We start from the raw sequence: 19,171 nt of genomic DNA, 5'->3' as shown, positions 1-19,171 counted from the left end.
AATGTAGATGACCCAAGAATGTAGTCTCAAAGGACTGAAGGGTGGACACAGGAAGACGAAACAGGGGAATGGAAGAAGTTGAACTTCTTGGACTATTTGGTTTTGTCACAGACACCAGAAACATGTCATCATATAATCCACCTACAGAGTTGAAAATGTAGTTCTGAGGCAAAGGCTTTATTGACATTGACTTTTTCTTCTCAGAATCTTATTGTATATGTATTTCAGTTTTTATCATGTGCACAGATGTTACCAGATGTTCCTCCGGCTCTGTAGGCATGCCAGAGATTCTTTTCTGCACAAGTAACCCCAGTAGTTACAAGATCACAAGATCATTTTATACACTAGCCCATAAACAGATAGTTTTAATAAACTTGGCTCTAAGTTTCCATGTTGTTTGGCTGGATATGTTTTACATTGTTAATAAATAGTATGCAGTGAGTGAGGAATATTAGATATGTATTACTGCTTATTTTGGTTAACATTTTGATTTGGCTATCTGGAAGTCATAAGTGATACTCTAATTTCAGGTTACTGTGTTTGAAATTGGTAAGCACTTATAGACTGTAAGTGTGCATGACCATTAATGGTGTCACTTCTCCAGACGTAGCAGAAATCCCTCTTTTCTTTCCTCAAGAGGTAGTTCTTAGTCAATTGAAAGTAGGCTTCCACTGTTTCTTCCTGGACTCTCCTTGGCTTTTTCTACATTTTTTTTTGAAATGCTCAGGAAGAGGTAGCTTTCTAGGTGTGGTTGCTGGAGTCACTGGGTGGAACTGTCACTCCCCACCCCTTGGCATGATGTAACTTTGCACTTGCAGAAAGTGCTGACATGCAACGCAGCTGCAGTACATTCTTCTGGAGGAAAAAAAAAAAGCCAAGGAAACACCTTCTCTCAAAGGAAAGCAGAATGTAGTGTACCTAAAGTGTGGATTAAAAGCTATAACAATATATGCATGGAACTTTGCTATTGTAAGAATTCAAGTATGACTTTTAATTAATCTCAAGTTCTGCTTATGCGAAACAGAAATAAGGCCATAGTTCTAGATTAAATCCAGAAAGAGAAAACAGTAGTTGTTATTAGTCTGTAATTTCATTTTGTATTTTTTCTAAAAATAAATTATTATCTTACAAAGTGAACATTAAAATATATACTTAGGATAATATTTGGGGTATTTTGGGGTTAGAGATGGGATTGATAATGAAAGTGTTGAAGATAATCTGACTTACAGCACAAATATAGGAGTTTGGTTTTTATCTTCTCCTACAGTTCAATTTTAGAGCTACAAGGGTCTTGTAGAAAATGCACCCAAAGCCCAAAGAAAGTAAAAGACTTGCCCAAGACTTGACCTTACGGCAGAAACACAGTTCAAAAGAAGGATCCTGATTACCAACTAAGTATTTCTACCATTGTTTCATTTTTACCTATGTGCAAATATGTTATCAATCAATCAAAAGTGGTAACATTCCATGTCCTATAGCTAGTTTTCAGCTTCCATTTAGGGATCAATTCGAGGCTTTTGGTTGTTATATGAATTCTAGGACTTCAGTTCAAGTGAAGGACATCAGGTGAGCCTTTCAATGGAAGGATAAGATGATAAGCATCAGGGGACAGATTAGCTCAGCACAAGGTTTTATAATCCATCCAGAAATGACAGTTTTGCCAACTCAGGACTTGCTGTCCAGGTGACTTTCAGTCTTCAAGAATTCATTTGCTTATTCCAAACTCCACAAATAAAGTTTCCACACTGTTGTCACAGCTGGGTGTGATTGATGCTTGCCCTGGATACTCCATTTTCTTCCAGTGGTTCAGGTTAAATGCATTTTTGGTTCACTCAAAGACCCATTCATTGGTTTCATTTGAAAGTTGATACCAAATTCCCTGAAATACCATCAGGACAGATGGTTTGGGATCAGGTCCATTGAAACAGGTGGCCCCAAATGTTGAGTACATGAAGAACTCAGGCACGGCATTCATTACTTTGACTTGATGTGGGGTAAACAGTTAAAATGAAAACTCACATCTGAGATGATCAGAAGCATGGAACAAGTCCTCCTGCAGTGACAATGACCACGCAATAACAAGCCCAAGGGAGGGTTGTGACCTTGGCTTCTGTGTAGCTTGTTCACATAGCTCTCATGGCACCCAAAGATGGTAAAACCTAAGAACCAACGTTGAATTTTATCCTCTTATTGCACTGTCACCCAAACCTCCATTATTTTCAAGTTAGCTTGTTACATTCCGTATCATCTGAAGACCTCCATTGGAGTCTCCATTGACAAATGACTTGATGAGGATGCCTTATAAGGTCTCACAATGGTCTCCCTCCAGAGCAGATGATGTAAGGTGATTTCAGATTTAGACACCTAAAAAAAAGAGAGAACATTGGTTTCCATAAGAATGCCGTCTCTGTTGATCATTATGGCTAACACATACAAATGTGCTGCTGTAACAATTGCTCTTAGTTCTCTGCCTAGATGTCATTTGTCCATTTGTCTACTGGTGGATGCATCACTCAGTAGCAGAAAGGAACACATGCACAGCAGCAGCATCCTCTAGAGGATGACCTATGGCCAACAGAAGGCCTTGCCAACAAGTTTCTAACCGATTGTAAGAACCTGATCACCACTCCTTTTTGGGATGGGTCTGTGATGCCATTCTTATTCTCTCTCTCTCTCTCTCTCTCTCTCTCTCTCTCTCTCTCTCTCTCTCTCTCTCTCTCTCTCTCTCTCTCTCTCTCTCTCCTCCTATGGAATCAGGCCCAGACTGCACTGGAGCTGAAGCCACATCTTTGCTTGGCAACTTTGGGCTGTTTTGTCTGCTTTCGTTACCTCACTGCAGGTTTTGTCTTCGATAACACCCGCATGCATAACCATCTCCTTTTCAGACCCTTCTTCTGGAGAGCCCAATTTTCCACACCCAGCTCATGAATGTCTACAGATCTCCACTCCTCCTCCTTCTCCTCCTCCTCTTCATCCTTCTCCTCCTCCTCCCCCTCCTCTTTATCCTTCTCCTCCTCCTCCTTTTCTCCTCTCCATCCTTCTCCTTCTTTCTCCTCCTTGCTTTCTTTGTCCTCTTCCTCGTTATTATTCTTTGTCTTTTTGACAAGTACAAAGCTAATATAACACATATTCAGTTCTTTCTGAGAGGCATTTATTAAGCAAAACAAACTTCTAATTTTGGTCACGGTACTTTAGTTATTTTTTTAAAAAATGAGAATAGTGAAAGTACCACAATGGAAAATATTCATTCTTAATGTGCCCCTCATTAACTTTTTTAGTTTTTCTTAGTTGTATGGATTTAAGGAATGATAACTAGTATGGAGAAGCTTGAAATAATGTGGTACGTACATAACTAATTCAAACTTGTTTGCAGATTAAGTTCTTGATATTAGGATTTTAGCAGTAGACAGTATTGCTAAAGATAACTCCCCTTAATGTCTACAGAGAAAGTGGCCCATAGTTGTCACACATTTTCATTTATTTAATAAGCATTTCTTAACATTTTGGGGTTTTGTTTTTGTTTTTGTTTTGTTTTGCTTTGTTGAGATGGGATTTCTTTGTGTATCCCTGGTTGTCCTGGAACTCTCTCTGTAAACCAGGCTGGCCTCAGACCCACAGAGATCCACCTGCCTCTGCCTCCCGAGTGCTGGGATTAAAGGTGTGTGCCATCACTGCCCAGTTTTTAACTTTCTTTTTGCTCAACAATATGTATGCATCATTAGACACTAAATGTATAATCATCAGTAAGATATATTTAATCTCTGCCTTCTAGAGGCCTGCTATCCTTCCCACTTAGAACTTTGACTTAGGAAAACATAGATAAGAAGAAAGGAAACTGTAAATTTGCACTATTGTATTGCATCTGAAGTTAATTTTTACTGCTTCTCTGGGTTCGTGAAAAGGCACCAAAAATGTTATGGAAGGTCTTCCCAGACACACATGCCCATATTAGGGACTCAAATAAACATTTTTCAAGTGAACTCACACAACCAATTTAATGCTTTGTTTTTTCCATACCTTTTTCTTATGTAGCAATGTAAGACAGCAAGAAAGGCACTAATTAACAATCCAACACCAATCCCGATTGCAATGTACTTTTCATAAGAATCCACAGCATATGAAGTCAAGGTCAAATGCTCACACCTTTCTCCTGTGTAACCAGTGAAGCATCTTTAAAGAGAGAAAAGAATATACAACCTTAAATCCTACAATGACAGAAGTACAAACAGGTGATGCATTTCAAAGAATGAGAAAAGGGAGAAATTTGCAGAGGCTCATGAGAGCCAGTCCATTAATGAAACAGTCTGTGCTTTACCACAGTCATTTCAGTAAGGCTCCACACACTCCCTCATTGCTAGGAAGAAAAGGTAAACTGCTTGTCAAGAAGTTGCCAAAAAAATGAGATCGTGGCAGCTCCGGGACTTCATCTTCCCGAATAGATTTTCTTTTTGTGGGAGTCTGTCTCATCCTGCAAAGCTATGAAAGTTCAGAGTCACCTTTGCATGTTGTTAGAAATGCAGATACTGATTTGACAGTTATAGAACATCAAAGTCAGCATTCCTAGCAAGCTCCAGGTTCCACACATGCTATAGTCTGGAAACTATAGTTTTTAAGTAATGTGGATAAGTAGTTTAGAAAGCAAGACTTTTTCATATTCAAATATGAAGAAGACTGGCCAGTCACATTCAGATCAAGCATATTTCCCCCATTCTCTTGACATTTCATCATCCTCATCTTTTTCATTTTTTTTGAGATTATAATATACTTACATCCCCCATCCCTCTCCTTCCTCTAAGCACTTCCATGTTCTTAAGAGGAGCAGGAGGTTTGCTGTGAGACTGGGTCTCCTAGAAATGGCAGAAGCAACACCCACGAAGTCTCACCAATATGGCTGCTTAAAGATGAGCAGAACAATGACAACGTCAATAGGCAAGTTAGCGTGGACTAAGGTTGAGATAGGGACTCAGGATGTCTCACCCTACACAAAGAGCTTAGGTAACCAAGGAATGCTGAGAGCAGGAGAAACAGTCTTCATTAGGAAAGAGCACAGCAATTGGCTACCAAGCAGTTTTTACCGGACAAAACAGAGCAATTGGAACTGTGCTGTGTGTATCGCTTTCTTCTGTCTCTAAGACTTGCTAAGTTCTTGGCAGTTACCTGCAAATGGCTTTCTTCAGTTCATGGTGGAATGCGCACACTCCATTAATACAGTAGCTATGATGGTCTTCCAGACAAGGGTGGGGGAACTTCAAAGCTACAGGTCCTTCTATGAAGTCCGCTAGGAAAAGGAGATACATTATTAACAGTTAAGTATGCCCTACTTTTACAATACACGCTCAATGCATGTGTAAAGACCTTTGATTTTAAGAATATTTTTAAGCTCTTTGTCCTTTGAAACATTGATTTTCTTTTGGTGGAGGGATTCTATCTAAAAGGTTGGGTTCATGTCTCTACATACATTGTTAATTAATTACAGGGTGGAGATGGATTGATGATTGCCCCATTCTTTAGACACTACATAACAAAGCATAGAGGTGAGTTGGTCGAAAGGTGGCAGCATCGGTCCTACCTTAGCAGGTAATTCTGAACAATGTTTTCCAGACATGTACCTAATGCTCATTAATTAGAAAGAAGGCCTCATATCACTTTGCATTTCCCCTGCATGGGTAGGGCGGCACCTAGGGAGACCTTGATGTAGTTTTGCTCTGTAATAAAATAGATGTTTATTTCCTCTCTAGAGGAAGAGGGGACATTTTCACTGACTGACCAGAACAGGGCTGTTATGACTGAAATAAGAATCCAGAACCAATGTGGGGCTCAGGTGGACGCAGCCGATGGCAATGCCACCACATACTAAGTGACAGTTCTACTGTGTTGTGAAGCAGTAGCCAAGCCACAGAGTGGGATCTGAGGCAGTTTTTTAATTCTTTTGTTCTAATACTGCAAAAAATGACCACAGTGTATAGTCTAGTGATCCAAAACCTCCTTATGGGACACCCATGTCAGGAAAGGGTGCTCTGGAAAGTCATCTGATCTCCAGCATGCCAGATGTAACACGTATTGGTGCCATCCTTGGTGCTTACACATTGGGAAAGACTCTTAGGGAAAACTGCATAATTGAATCCTTGCCATTTTTAAACCTTTCTTAAGCAGAATTAATGGCATGTTATGTTGTATTGAGTGAATAAGTATACCTCTTCACTATTAGTAATCACTCATGTGACACCATATGTGCATTCCTACAGAGACCAAGGGCATCCTACTTAGGTGTCTTTAGGGGAAAAAAAATTTAAAACATTCCTTTTCATGTGAAAAATACTAAATGTCTATATATCAGGATACCAACAAGACACCATATCACTTTGCTTTAAAAACACATACCAGAACTTAAAATTGGCATCTAATTTGCTGACTGTGGGATCTTTAACATAATTTATCCCTTTAGGAATTGATTTGGAGACACTGAGAATTTCTCATTCAAGCTGTGCTAAATTCCTCTTAATCCAAGACTAACCAAGTTTACTTAACCAAATCTAAAGGAGAGCTTTTCTAGAAAGTATGGGAATTTGAAAGAAACCATTTCCAAAGAAAGGGCACTCCAGACAGACTCATTCTTTTTCCCTTGTGGAGAAGAATATTAATTACAATTTCTTTAAAACATTTATAAGATATGATTCATATTTTTCCCATCACAGGCAATTTATTTTGTTCTATTCATTCACAGTTAATACAGAAAATACTTGGAAACATTTCCATATAATGTTTGACACAGAAATCATCAAATAGAAGTATACAATGTTGACAGGAGTCAGTACATTTATAATTTATAACCCCAAATGTATTTATAAATTAGAAATGGAAAGATCTACAAATGAAATTATGAAGGTTCACCAAAGTCATTTAATCTGTCAGTTTCTCATTCATTTTTATCGCTTTCACAGTTCTGCATGTATCCCATCGGCTCCCCATTAGTCACTGAACTCTTAAAACTGGTATTGTAACATTATCACAATGTTTTGCGCCAATTTTTTAAACTTTACAGTGCAATATGTGTTCCTTTTCTGAGGCAAACCAAAGGTATATTTCTCAAGGTTCTGCTGCTATCAGCAGTGTTGATGGAGGATTTTTTATACATTTGTAATAGATAGAAATAAACCAGAAAAAAAGAAGAAAAAAAAGTGGTGGAGGAAAAGGTGAACACTGCAAGAATACTCAAAAGGGCTGAGAGTTACAAACACCGAGAATGGCTTTGCATAGTAAATGGAATAGAACAGCTCTGAACTATAGCTTACTTTTCCTGGTTTGGTCTGACAGAATGATTGAATGCTTTTGTACAAAAATCAAAGCCTTAAAAACAAGGATTTGGTGAGATTATAAAATGGTGTGCCACTTTGGCAAAACAGTTTGGTGGTTGATCAAAATGCAAAACACTGTTACTCTGTTACTCAACAATTCTACCTTTAGGAATATATCCTCAAACTACTGAAAATGTGCACCTATGAAACAGGTACATGAAGGTTTACATCAGTGTGCTGCTAATAGTAAAAAAGTTAAAACAACTCAAATAGCTATCAAATACTGGAGAGAAATAAAACGTGGCTTATTCATACAATAGAATATTATTAAGACATGATTCATATTTTTAAGTTAAAAGTAAAAAAAAGAGGGGCTATCGCATAGTTATAGAATGCTATTGCACAGTTATAGAATGCTTGCTTAGCATGCACATGGCCCTGAGGTCCATGACAGCATGGCAGCAAAATAAGGGGAAAATACAAAATTTTTCCACGAAGAATGCAAAGAAAAAAAAATAGCATAGCTGCTCCTTTCTGTCCTCACTTCTGCTGTTATCTCAGTCAAAGATTCCATTTGCAGTTCATTCAGCATCATGAGAGAGAAAAGGGTGGGATGGGGGTGCTGGACACATGACTATGCCATCCACCGCTAAGATGAAACCATGTCTTTAAATTTTCTACACATTCAGTTTCACAAATTGATGTTCAAAAACCAAATGGACAACTTGGGTGTTTAAAAATCATTGGAGAAATGAGGAACAGTTGGATGTTGCTATCTTTAATATTTAGGAATGAACTATTTGGCCTCATCTTTTATTGGCAAGACAAGGAGTGTTTTATGCCCTGATCACAAACCATAGTCTTTACATGAGGAGAATACTATGAGATTTGTGAGGGAGTCAAAGCCATTCAAACACAGGTCTTGACAGGCAAGGAGCTTTCTGAGTTCATCTGTAGTGCAGATAGGTTTGCAAGCTGTGCCACAGTGCTGTGCTCAGCAGCAGCCAGAAGCGTCTATGCTAGGCACAGTCAGACAGAAAGAAAATACATGACCACCACCAATGACGGAAACTGGGTGGAAGAGGTTAGGGAATGCAGCATATGCTCACAGGACATTAAGCAACCAGAAAAGACCTTTGCAGAGATGGGGGGAAAGCACTGCCTCTCTTTCTGTGGCTGTCCTTTCTGTGGCTGCTAAGCTTACTGTCGGAGACCGAAATACAGCCACTCTCCTCATATGGAATCACACTGGATACCCTGGGTCACTGGGAGTCAAGCAGAATCCAAGCAGAACCTGTGGCATGTCTCACATTTAGGAAAGCAGCTGAAGACAGGCAGCTTTGCTCATCCTTGTTTCACTTCCTCCTTTAAAAAAAAAAAAAAGCAACCCCTTGCTGGCACATCTATCTTCCTGTCACCTCAACTTAGCATCATCTTTCCGAAATCGCTGATTATCTAGTAAAATGTTGGCTGAAATTTTCCCGGGGTTCTCCCTATCACAGTGCAACTTTCTGTCAAAGGTTTCAAGGAAGGCACTTGAAATAGAGTGGCAAGGAGATACCTTCCGTGTTGTTGACCGTCCAGTTGCTCTGCTGCGCTGTGCTAGGAGGCGTCACATGCGCTTCTGCTTCCTCGGTCAGCGCGGCCGCCATTGCTGTGGTAGAGGGAAAAGCATCTTATTTCGCAGGCAGGTCTCCTTCGTGCACTAACAACCGATCCAAAAGGTTCTTAGTCTGGGGATTCCCATTTTCTGTTCTGGTTCTAATCCATTAGGTTCGATGGAATCCAGAACCGGACTAGGGCAATTCCAGACTACGTTTTAGCTGCCCCATTGACAGCATTACAATGACGTAACTCTGAAATGGATTCATTCTTAGGAGAAAGTTCATGTATTTACATGCTAAGACAATCACCACACACAGCTTCCTGTAGGGCGGTAGCTATTATCAAGTGCACTTCAATTGCTTAAAGCAATTATTTCAGCCTTCTTAAAAAAGAAAAATCAAGATCGGGGGAAAAAAAAAAAGCATATATTCCATAAAGACCCGATTAATCCACACAATCCTTGCTCTGATCCTTGTCAGGGGCGACCTCAAATTCAAAGAACTAAATCTTTACATTTACAGCATAGAAATGACCTACCTTTGAACAGGAGGCAGACTGCCATTGGAATCCCCAGAGCCATATCCTGTAGCTGCTGAACTTCTTTCCCTGGTCCTCCTAGACTGAAGGGTGGAGGGTTTTTATTGCTCTCTCTGAGTCTTTCTTCCATTTATATTTCATGAAGCGTCATTTGGCAGTTCTTACCAATCCAAAAACTATGTGCTCCTGGCAGCAGCTTAAAGCCTGCAGGCACTCACTCGCACACTTGTTTAGGATACCTGCGTTATCTAGCGATGTGATCAAATTTCCTCTTGAAACACTGGTTTCCTGTCACCTGTGGGCATAATCGCACATGTAAAAGTTCTTAAAACGACAAAAATGAATGCAAATGCAGAAAAGTCACTGCTGCTGTGATGAAGTATGACTTTCCTAGTAGGCTACAAAGGACCACAGCCAAGATATCTGCAAACCAGTAGACAGAGTAACCTGTTAGGATCTGTAAAAGTTCCCGATTTGACAGTTGGTTCCATTCCCTTTCATTATGACTGCTGAGGGGAAAAAGTACTAAGCATATTATAAAAATATTTTGTTAATATGGTTATAAAGAAGAACCGAATTTGTGTAAAAAGAATGTGTAGTATTCCATTTTCATTTTTGTCACTTAGCTGTGTTCATGATAATTTTTAAGTAAAATTACTTCTAATACTATAACATTAACCTTTATGTCATTCTGGCATTTAATGCTTTATGAAGAAATGGAATGGACCACCAAGTTCCAGGAACAAGAGTGCTTAAATCTGGCCTCATGATAGAATGCCCAGAATCAATGTCCTAATAACATTGAAATTACATATGGCACAATAGTCATAAACCCTTCATTGAGGTATACCTAGTGAATAATTAGTTTTGATTTCATATTGCACTCAAGGTTTTCTCACTGTTGACCCAGTAATGATTAAAATGAGATTATAAAAGCCCAAATATGTAATTTTCCTGTGTATTTTTGTATAAACTGTAGGAGCTACTTGTAAATTTTCACCTGCCCCAAATTACTTTGAATATTTATGAATATGGTTTCCTGGAGTGGTGTGTCTTTCTACTTGGAATTTCACTTGCTTATATTTCCTGAACTTTGAAAACTTGTCCAAGGTTGATTATCGTATGAATCATGTCCACCAAGCAAATTATATTTATCAGAAAGAATCCCTTTCTGTAGTCAAATCAGAATTTGGCTTTAGAAATTACACAAGCACGAGCTTGTTGTACTCATTCATTACAGCTTGGGCAATCATTTACCGTAAGAGTCATCACTTTAAAAAGCTAAAAGAATATGTACCACTTGGCTTACTTTAAATATGTCTACACACTGTAGCTCTAGTTTTAGGCACCTTATGGGGAATTTAAGACATAGTTTACTAAGGATTAAAATAGTATCATAAGTCTTTCAAAGTTTCTGGAAAGAAATGTTAGGATCCCCCCCCCGTGTGTGTGTGTGTGTGTGTGTGTGTGTGTGTGTGTGTGTGTGTGTGTGTGTGTGTTTGTGTGTGTGTGTGTGTGTGAGAGAGAGAGAGAGAGAGAGAGAAAGATGATCAAATCCAGAACTTCATCACATATTTTAAGCAAGTTCTCAAATATCTTTATTCTTAAGACTGAGCCATAGATGCACAATGGTTATCTTTGTAATAACAATTAACTGGGGGCACTGGGGAGATGGCTCAGTTGGAAAAGCACTTGCCATGCAATTGTGAGGATCTGAGTGTGGATGCCCAGCACCCATGTAATAACCAGGGGTGATAGAACACATCTGAAATCTTAGTGCTCAGGAGGAAAGAAGCAGGTTCTTGGGGCTTGCTGCAAGTCAACTTCAATATATAAACTCCAGGGTCAGTGAGATACCATGTTGGTGTCAGTTAGATTTTGTGAACTTGACACAAACTTAGACATATCTGAGAAGAGAGAATCTCAGTTCAGAATTGCCTCCATCAGACTGTCCTGTGGACATGTCTGTGGGGCATTTTCTCCATTCATGATGGACATGGGAGGACTCTGCTTATTGTGGATGGTGCCACACCTGGGAAGGTGGTCCTGGATTGTATAAAAAAGCAAGCTGAGTAAGCCACTGGGAGCAAACCAGTAACCAGTATTCTTCCACAGCATGTTTTAGTTCCTGCCTCAAGTTTCTACCCTGATTTCCCTCAGTGATGAACTATGACCTATGACATGTAAACAAGTAAACTCTTTCCTGCCCAGATTGCCTTTCATCATGGTGTTTATCACAGCAAAATAAGCCTAACTAGACTTTAAAAAAACCTCCAATAACAAAGATGAATGAAGGTTAAAGGGATTGAGGGTGTAATTACACACAAGTGAGGACTTGGATTCAATCCCTGGTACACAAGAAAAAGAAGTGAGTAGAGAAAAGAGGGAAGGAAGAAGAGGAAAAAGACTCAAGTCACATGCCAAAGAACATGCGTCAAGTAGGACTTCAATCTCATTTTCAAATCCCTCCTCAGAAGGCCTTCTGCTCTTACAGCTGTGTCCTCTGGCACACTCAGAAGCTCTTCCTGCTCTTACAGCTGTGTCCTCTGGCACACTGAGCTGTGTCCTCTGGCACACTCAGAAGCCCTTCCTGCTCATGCAGCTGTGTCCTCTGGCACACACAGAAGCCCTTCCTGTTCATACAGATGTGTCCTCTGGCACACTGAGCTGTGTCCTCTGGCACACTCAGCTTTTCCTATACTTGCAGCTGTGTCCTGTGGCACACTCAGAAGCTCTTCCTGCTCTTCCAGATGTGTCCTCTGACACACTCAGAAGCTCTTCCTGGTCTTCCAGCTGTGTCCTCTGGCACACTCAGCTGTGTCCTCTGGCACACTCAGCTGTGTCCTCTGGTGTAGTAAGACAGGCCCATAGGGTCAAGAAAATTGGCTCAAACCTGTTGCCAAGGCATCAACATAACGTACTTCCTTATGAGTCAATGAACAACAACCACGCAATGCCACTGGATTGGGATACAGCTTAGGTGCTGGGAGGAGGGTATATAAAGCCTTCCCTGTTATTTGCTGTCTGCCTTCAACTGACTCCTGATGTCTCTGTCATTGACACCGCACCTTCTCACCTGCTCCCCAGAGGGAGCCATTAGGATCCAGCAACATCTGGTGCCCAACATGGGACTCGAACCCAGGACCCTGAGATTAAGAGTCTCATGCTCTACCAACTGAGCTAGCCAGACAAACAAACATGACAGACAACACAAAAGATGGAAAGAAATAGGGGTCCCAACGCTTACCTGCTGAAGGGACCGAAAGAACACAACACTGAGGGACCTTCTCACTGAATCACACCCTCTTGGGGGCGCTGTCAAGCACCATGAGTGAAGGGAGGGAGATGGTCAGAATCTGCATGAGAAAGAGAAAGTAATAGAAGCTCCACGTTCAGTTTAAACCTAGTCCCTCATCAGTGGTGTGGGAGGCCAACACGATTCTAAGATGACCACCCATCTGGTTCATTGGAAGGATCTTGATGGCAATTGGGGATCCATTCACCCTATCATTTCCACTGTACCTAGGAACCTGTGGGGCAGGAATATTTTGGAGGATATGGGTGTTGTCATAACTACAGATGACAGGACCCATTTTGATGACAATGAGGCCCATGAAAAAGCCGATCTCGCAGTCTGCAGCCCTGCGCAAGATCTGTTCCCCCGATTCTAAGGGCCATTGTCCCCACAAGATCCACTGAGATTGAACCCCCTAGCCCCATTCCATTGATGTGGCTCTCAGATCAAGAAGTATGGGTGGAACAGTGGCCTGTAATTGAACCCAAGCTGTCAATCCTAAAGGACTTAGTTGCAGAACAGCTAAAGATGGGGCCCATAGAACCATCCACAAGTAAACATGACACCCCCATATTTGTTATCCCCAAGAAATCGGGATGCTACCCCTTCCTGCAGTATCTTCATGTAGTTAATGGTCTAATGAAAAAAAAATGAGGTTTACATAGCCAGGCCTCCCCTACCATAGCTATTTCTCCATCTTATTATATATCAGTTTTAGATATTAAGGATTGCTTTTTTTTCAAATTCTTCTGGTGCCACAGGACTGAGATAATTTTACCTTTAGTATTCGGGAATCTAATATGCATAAACCAGCTAAGAGATATCAGTGGACTGTTTTGTCCCAAGGAATGAAGAATAGCCCCAACTATTTGCCAGTTATATGTTTCTCAAGCTTTGGTCAGATACAGCCCCATGCAGTCCCGTCTTCCACTCCCATCCCTCATGCCACCTTGGTCTTTTCAGATTCCAATAAAAACAGATATGGTGTTCTTATCCAGTGTCCTGGCTCCAAAGATGTATGTTATCCCTAACCCTGGTTCTGTTCAATTGGGTGAGCTATTGGTCCTCCTCAAGGTTCTAATGGTGTGCCAGACTGAGCCCATTAATATTTTTGCTGATAGACAATACACTGAACAGGCAGTTCATGTGCTGGCCTTTTCTTGAGTCAAAGACTATTAACTGACCCCTATCACCAGCACCATGTTGCTCATACAAGATATTCTAAATCAGAGGACTGAGCATTGGTACCTGTCACATATAATATCTCATTCCAAATTACCTAGAATATTGGCTTGAGGAAATGAGGTCACAGACACCATCATATTAATAGCCAGTATGGATCTCCTAAAGCAAGCCAGGATTCTTCACCAGCAGTTCCATCTGTTTCCACAGAATTTGCACAGACTTATTCCAGAATTACTGGCTTCTCAGTGTAAACATTTGTCCTGGGCATGTGCCACTTGTGCTCCTCTTGCTCGCTTAGGACCACTTCAATATGCAGGGGTTAATCCAGGGCTTATTGCCTAATGCATCCAGTAGATGGATGTTACACATCATGCTCCCTTTGGCAATCTTAAATTTGTTCATGTGATAATAGATACTTGTTCCTCCTTTGTTTCTGCCCTCGCCCTTTCTGGGAAGAAGGCCATCAATGCTATCAAAGCCCTAAAGTCAGCCATGGTAGTTATAAGGGTATCGTGGGCACTTAAGACTGACAATGGCCCTGCCTATTCCTCTCAACAATTCAATGACTTTCTGGGGTCCTAGAAGATTTCCCATACCACTGGCATCCCCTAAAATCTGCAGAGACAAACCATTGTGGAGAGGACCAACAGAGCTCTTAAGGAGCTGTTGACAAGGACTATCTCCCCAAAGGCTAGAAGAGTTATTCGTCTGACCTTAACAGAGGTTCTTTTTCATATGAACTTTCTCAGTTTTGATGACAAGGGGCTCAGCCAGGCCTGCAAGCACTGGATGTCTCTGCCAAAGAACACATCCCTGCCCCTGGTCAGATCGAGAGATCCTATCTCCCTCCAATGGCAGCAACCAGCCCCCCACCCCCTGCTAATCAGTGGGAGAGGGTATGCTTGTGTTTTTCCTCAGAGTGCCACTACTCCAATATGGGTACCAGCTAGAGATGTGTGCCTGGCCACAGATTAGCCTGCTTCTACCAAGGAGGATATAACCCAGGATGGGTAATGTATATACTCCCCTTTCTTGTTCTCATTGCCCCTCTAAAGGCTGGAGGCTTGTGGATCCTAGCTTTTCCTCACTTCATATGACACCTATTGAGATAAGAAACATTAGTTTAACAGGCCAGAAACTAGCAAATATAAATAAACTTAGCCCATGATTAGCTAAGTTTCTATATTATTTATTACTGCTAACACATGAAAATTTCCAATTAAATCAGACAAGGGCAGAGGTTATGGCCTTTGACTCTTTACTTTTGAGGTTCGGCATGATATAAAAAGGCTGTTTGATCCCTCCTGGATTTTCACTTATGTTTTGATTGGTGGGGTGGTGCTTTTAATCTTTCTCCTTTTTAAGTGTCTCCTACAGCACATCCAGCAACAATAGGCAGCCATTAAGGTGACTCTACTGATGTTAATGTCTCTTAGACATCCAACTCATAGCCCTCCACAGGAGGTTATGCATGCCTGGCTTTCTGAAATTCAAAATGCTACTGCCTGACCCTAACCACCCAGGGTGACTCCCCAGGGATGGACACTCTTTGAGGGCTGATAGTCAATGACAGGTAAGAGCTTGTTTGGCAAGTCAACCTAAGACAGGCACAGTTCAGTTGCTGAGTCCCCTACCCCCATGCCATCCCGAGCGGGGGTCAACAAGACTAGAGCAAAGAACTCTGACTCCTGCTGAGCACCCATACAATAAAATTAAAAGGGTGTATATGTAGTAGGACAGGCCCATAAGGTTGAGGAAATGGGTTCAAACCAGTTGCCAAGGCATACACATAACATACTTCTTCATGAGCCAACGTGTAGTGTGCCTGAGGGCCTAGCAACAAGTGCTGTCAGGGTTCCTGATTGCTGTGAGAGTTCCTGATCATGCCTAGCCAATGAGGGATGACCACAAAATGCCACCAGATTGGGACACAGCTGGGAGGAGGTTATATAAAGCCTTCCCCATTATTGAATAAATGAGTTTGCTGTTTACCTTCAACTGACTCCTGGTGTCTGTGTTGTTGACTTCGTGCCTTCTCACTCCATACCCCAAGGGAGATGTTCCTGCTCTTATATCTGTATCCTCTGGCACAAGTGGCTGTACTGATCACAGAGTAAGTCCCTTAACTCCAAAAGTCAAAATTTAAATACAATGTGCTTTTATTATAAGAAACTTAATATTAAAGAACCAAAGTTCTCACTCATATCAGTGTAGTATGGATTTTTGTTGGGCCACCAGCTCACAAAAATGACACAGAGACTTACTATTGTGAAAGCTTGGCCTTAGCTTAGGCTCATCCCACTAGCTCTTATAACTTAAATTAAGCCATGTTTTTAAATCTACAATCTTTTACTTGGCTCAGTTACCTTTACTCTGTACTGCCCATCCTGCTTCCTCAACTTCTGGCTGGTGACTCTACCTTTCTTCCCAGAACTCTCTCTGTCCAGAAGTTCTTCCTACACCTCCTGCCTAGCCATTGGTCATTCAGCTGTTTATTTTTTTCTTTTTCTTTTTTTTTTTTTTTTTTTTTTGGTTTTTCGAGACAGGGTTTCTCTGTGTAGCTTTGTGCCTTTCCTGGAACTCACTTGGTAGCCCAGGCTGGCCAAGAACTCACAGATATCCACCTGGCTCTGCCTCCCGAGTGCTAGGATTAAAGGCATGCACCACCACCACCCGGCTCAGCTGTTTATTAAACAACTTCACACAGTGTAAAGTAATATTCCACAACATACCAGAGATTAGAGATGGGTGACTAACTCCCAGAAGAATTCCCACTGTAGACTAGACCACATTGAGACACCCCTCCATTATCAAGGCTTCCACTTTACAGTAGGCAACAGCTCTAAATCAGTTCACCTGCTGCTTTTCCTCTGGAGTCTGTACTGATGGATCCTATACCACTTTCCATATGAAAGTAACTTCAATCCTCTCACCAAAAAGTCTTTTCCCCCGCAACTTTAAAGGATACAGAGATGCCTATTGCAAGATGGACTCACTGGCATCTCCATTTATTGCCAATACACACTAAAGTGAATTAGAGTTAAGAAAGAGAAGGGGCATTCCACTGTCACTTTATTCTCATGCCGCACTTCTTTTTAAAGCATTTACCTCTCTCCTCTAGTCACAAGTACCTCTAGAAGTTTATTCTTCCATTTCTTTCTATTTTGTCAGTTTTGTTTCTTTTCGTTTTGTTGGTCTTTCACTCAGTGAGAACTTATAGCTAATTGTCAGCAGGAAATACTTATGATTGTTGTTTGTCCCTCTATGTTTGTTCTGTAATTCTTTCAGATTTCATTGGCATTTCTCTATTCACTCATAAACTACCAGATGTCTACTGCAATCATGGCATTGGGCTATGCAGAATGCTGCTGGTAGAAGCAAATGTATAGACAGTGCATGTTTTCTGGCCTTCAATAACTAACGTCAGCCAGGGAACATACACGTGCAACCTGGTAAGAAGTGGCAGCTGCCATAGTTATTAGCACAAAGGGCTATGGCAGTTGAGAAGTGGAACTCAGATTTTCATGACAAAATTTCATTTGGAATGAATCGTAATAAGTAGGGTTTTTATAGGTAATGATGTGATCTCTGCCCTTGGCTGAGCACTTTAGTAACTAGGAGGATCACTTCCCTCACCTACCACAGAGATGGTTAGGAAAGAGAAAAGACAAAAGATTAAGAGGACATCTTCAGCGCTCGATAGTTACTCAGTTAACAAACTTCTGCAAGCACTGAATGGGGTAAAAGGATACAAGATGGATAGTGGCCTCCAATTCTAGGAATTTAGTTTCCAGTATGTGCTGCTGAATTCCATATTTTCACCATCAGGCATGAACATCCATCCCCTTCCAGGATTTATATTACTTCATGACTGTTGCTTACGTAATTATGTTATTGCCTCACACTCAACATGTCTTAAATTGAACTTATTATCTCTTCTCCCAAGTCAACTCCCTTTATAACTTCCTTATGCTAATCGATGATGATGTCATCCAGCTCAGCCTGCAATCCTCTTCACTTGATAAATATCGCCTTCACTCTTGCTTCTTGTGGTTTCTTCTGACTTCCACCACTCCCCACCATACTCTTTTCACTTCATCTGAATTTTTAAATTCCGTTTAATGTTTCCTTGTGTTACAGTACTACTCCCATCAATCCTTTAAGCTTCTCTGCAGACAGTATAGGGGAGGATAGTATATCTTCACACTCCTCCTCAAGGGCATCACATATCTACAGTTACAGACTCCAAATATTCCTGAATGGAATCAAACCATTCAGCCAACTTTGTCTCTTATGTGTGAGAAAAGACTCCTGCCTTCACTACACACTTGCGTATACTCATCTGAGCCTGCTTGCTGACAAAACTTATACCTCAGCCAACTGAGCTCAGTTTTAGCAGAAAATCTTGCTAATTCAGCTCATGGCAGCCCCATCCCACATCCTTGTGGATATCTGTGATGCAGTTCCTTTTTCCCATGCGTTGATGTCAAAGTCTCTGGCCTGCTGTTACCAACAACATTAAAAGTCAGGTCAGCAAGAACGTTCCTCTTCTTGATATCTGAATATATTCCTCTTAGTAATTCCTCACTCATTGATGCATTGATTTCCCCATCTTGGTGGCTTGGCTATGAGTCACCATGTGTCTTTGCTCCATGTAGAGACAGAGACACTGTCTCCTTGACCCTGTGGATTCCACTGTATTTGTTTTGATGAAAGTCTTCCTTTTTAATGTAAACAAGCATCCAAAAATTTCTTTTTGGTTAGTCTGTGGAAGATTGACCCCTAAATAAATAATGTACTGAAATAATCCTTTTCATTTCACTGGGCAGAGGAACATTCATAACTACAGTCCTTGTATTTTTAATATTCATGCATCTCTGGGCATTTTAGTTTGGAACCCAGGCTCCATTAAAATTTATTTAAACCATACCCTTTCTAAAATGTTTGCCTACAAACTGAATTTATAGGTTTGTCAGGAATACTTGACCACCTGGTCTAAACTCACTGTAGAACACATTCTACTGTCTTTTTTTTTTTTTTTCATGTTTGGGAAATCTAAAACCAGAATGTAATAAACAGCTAACAGGAACGGTAAGACCTCTCAGGAGGTAGAAGTGCTTGCTGTCAAGCCTGATCTGTCTCTCTCTCATACCCCCTAACACACACACACACACACACACACACACACACACACACACACACACCAAAATATTTAAAGCTATCTTAATAAAAGAATATAGCTATAATTCTTCTT

At 40.8% G+C, this 19,171-nt stretch overlaps 1 protein-coding gene across 1 annotated transcript; it reads right to left on the bottom strand.

Annotated features, from left to right (window-relative positions):
- Window positions 1-70: 70 nt before the first annotated feature.
- Epgn (epithelial mitogen) lies at window positions 71-9,725 on the bottom strand. The gene is made up of 5 exons (XM_006993510.4): window positions 9,438-9,725; window positions 8,857-8,949; window positions 5,158-5,278; window positions 4,018-4,170; window positions 71-2,364 (listed from the first exon to the last, which is right to left on the bottom strand). Exons 1-5 carry the CDS (start codon window positions 9,565-9,567, stop codon window positions 2,310-2,312), a joined length of 552 nt encoding a protein of 183 aa, XP_006993572.2. The 5' UTR covers window positions 9,568-9,725; the 3' UTR covers window positions 71-2,309.
- Window positions 9,726-19,171: the final 9,446 nt, after the last annotated feature.

Source organism: Peromyscus maniculatus, chromosome 10 (genome assembly GCF_049852395.1).
Source record: "Peromyscus maniculatus bairdii isolate BWxNUB_F1_BW_parent chromosome 10, HU_Pman_BW_mat_3.1, whole genome shotgun sequence".
In the NCBI taxonomy this organism is placed as follows: domain Eukaryota; kingdom Metazoa; phylum Chordata; class Mammalia; order Rodentia; family Cricetidae; genus Peromyscus; species Peromyscus maniculatus.
The sequence above is the reverse complement of the archived record's forward strand: the minus strand, read 5'-3'. Positions and strand labels throughout refer to the sequence as shown.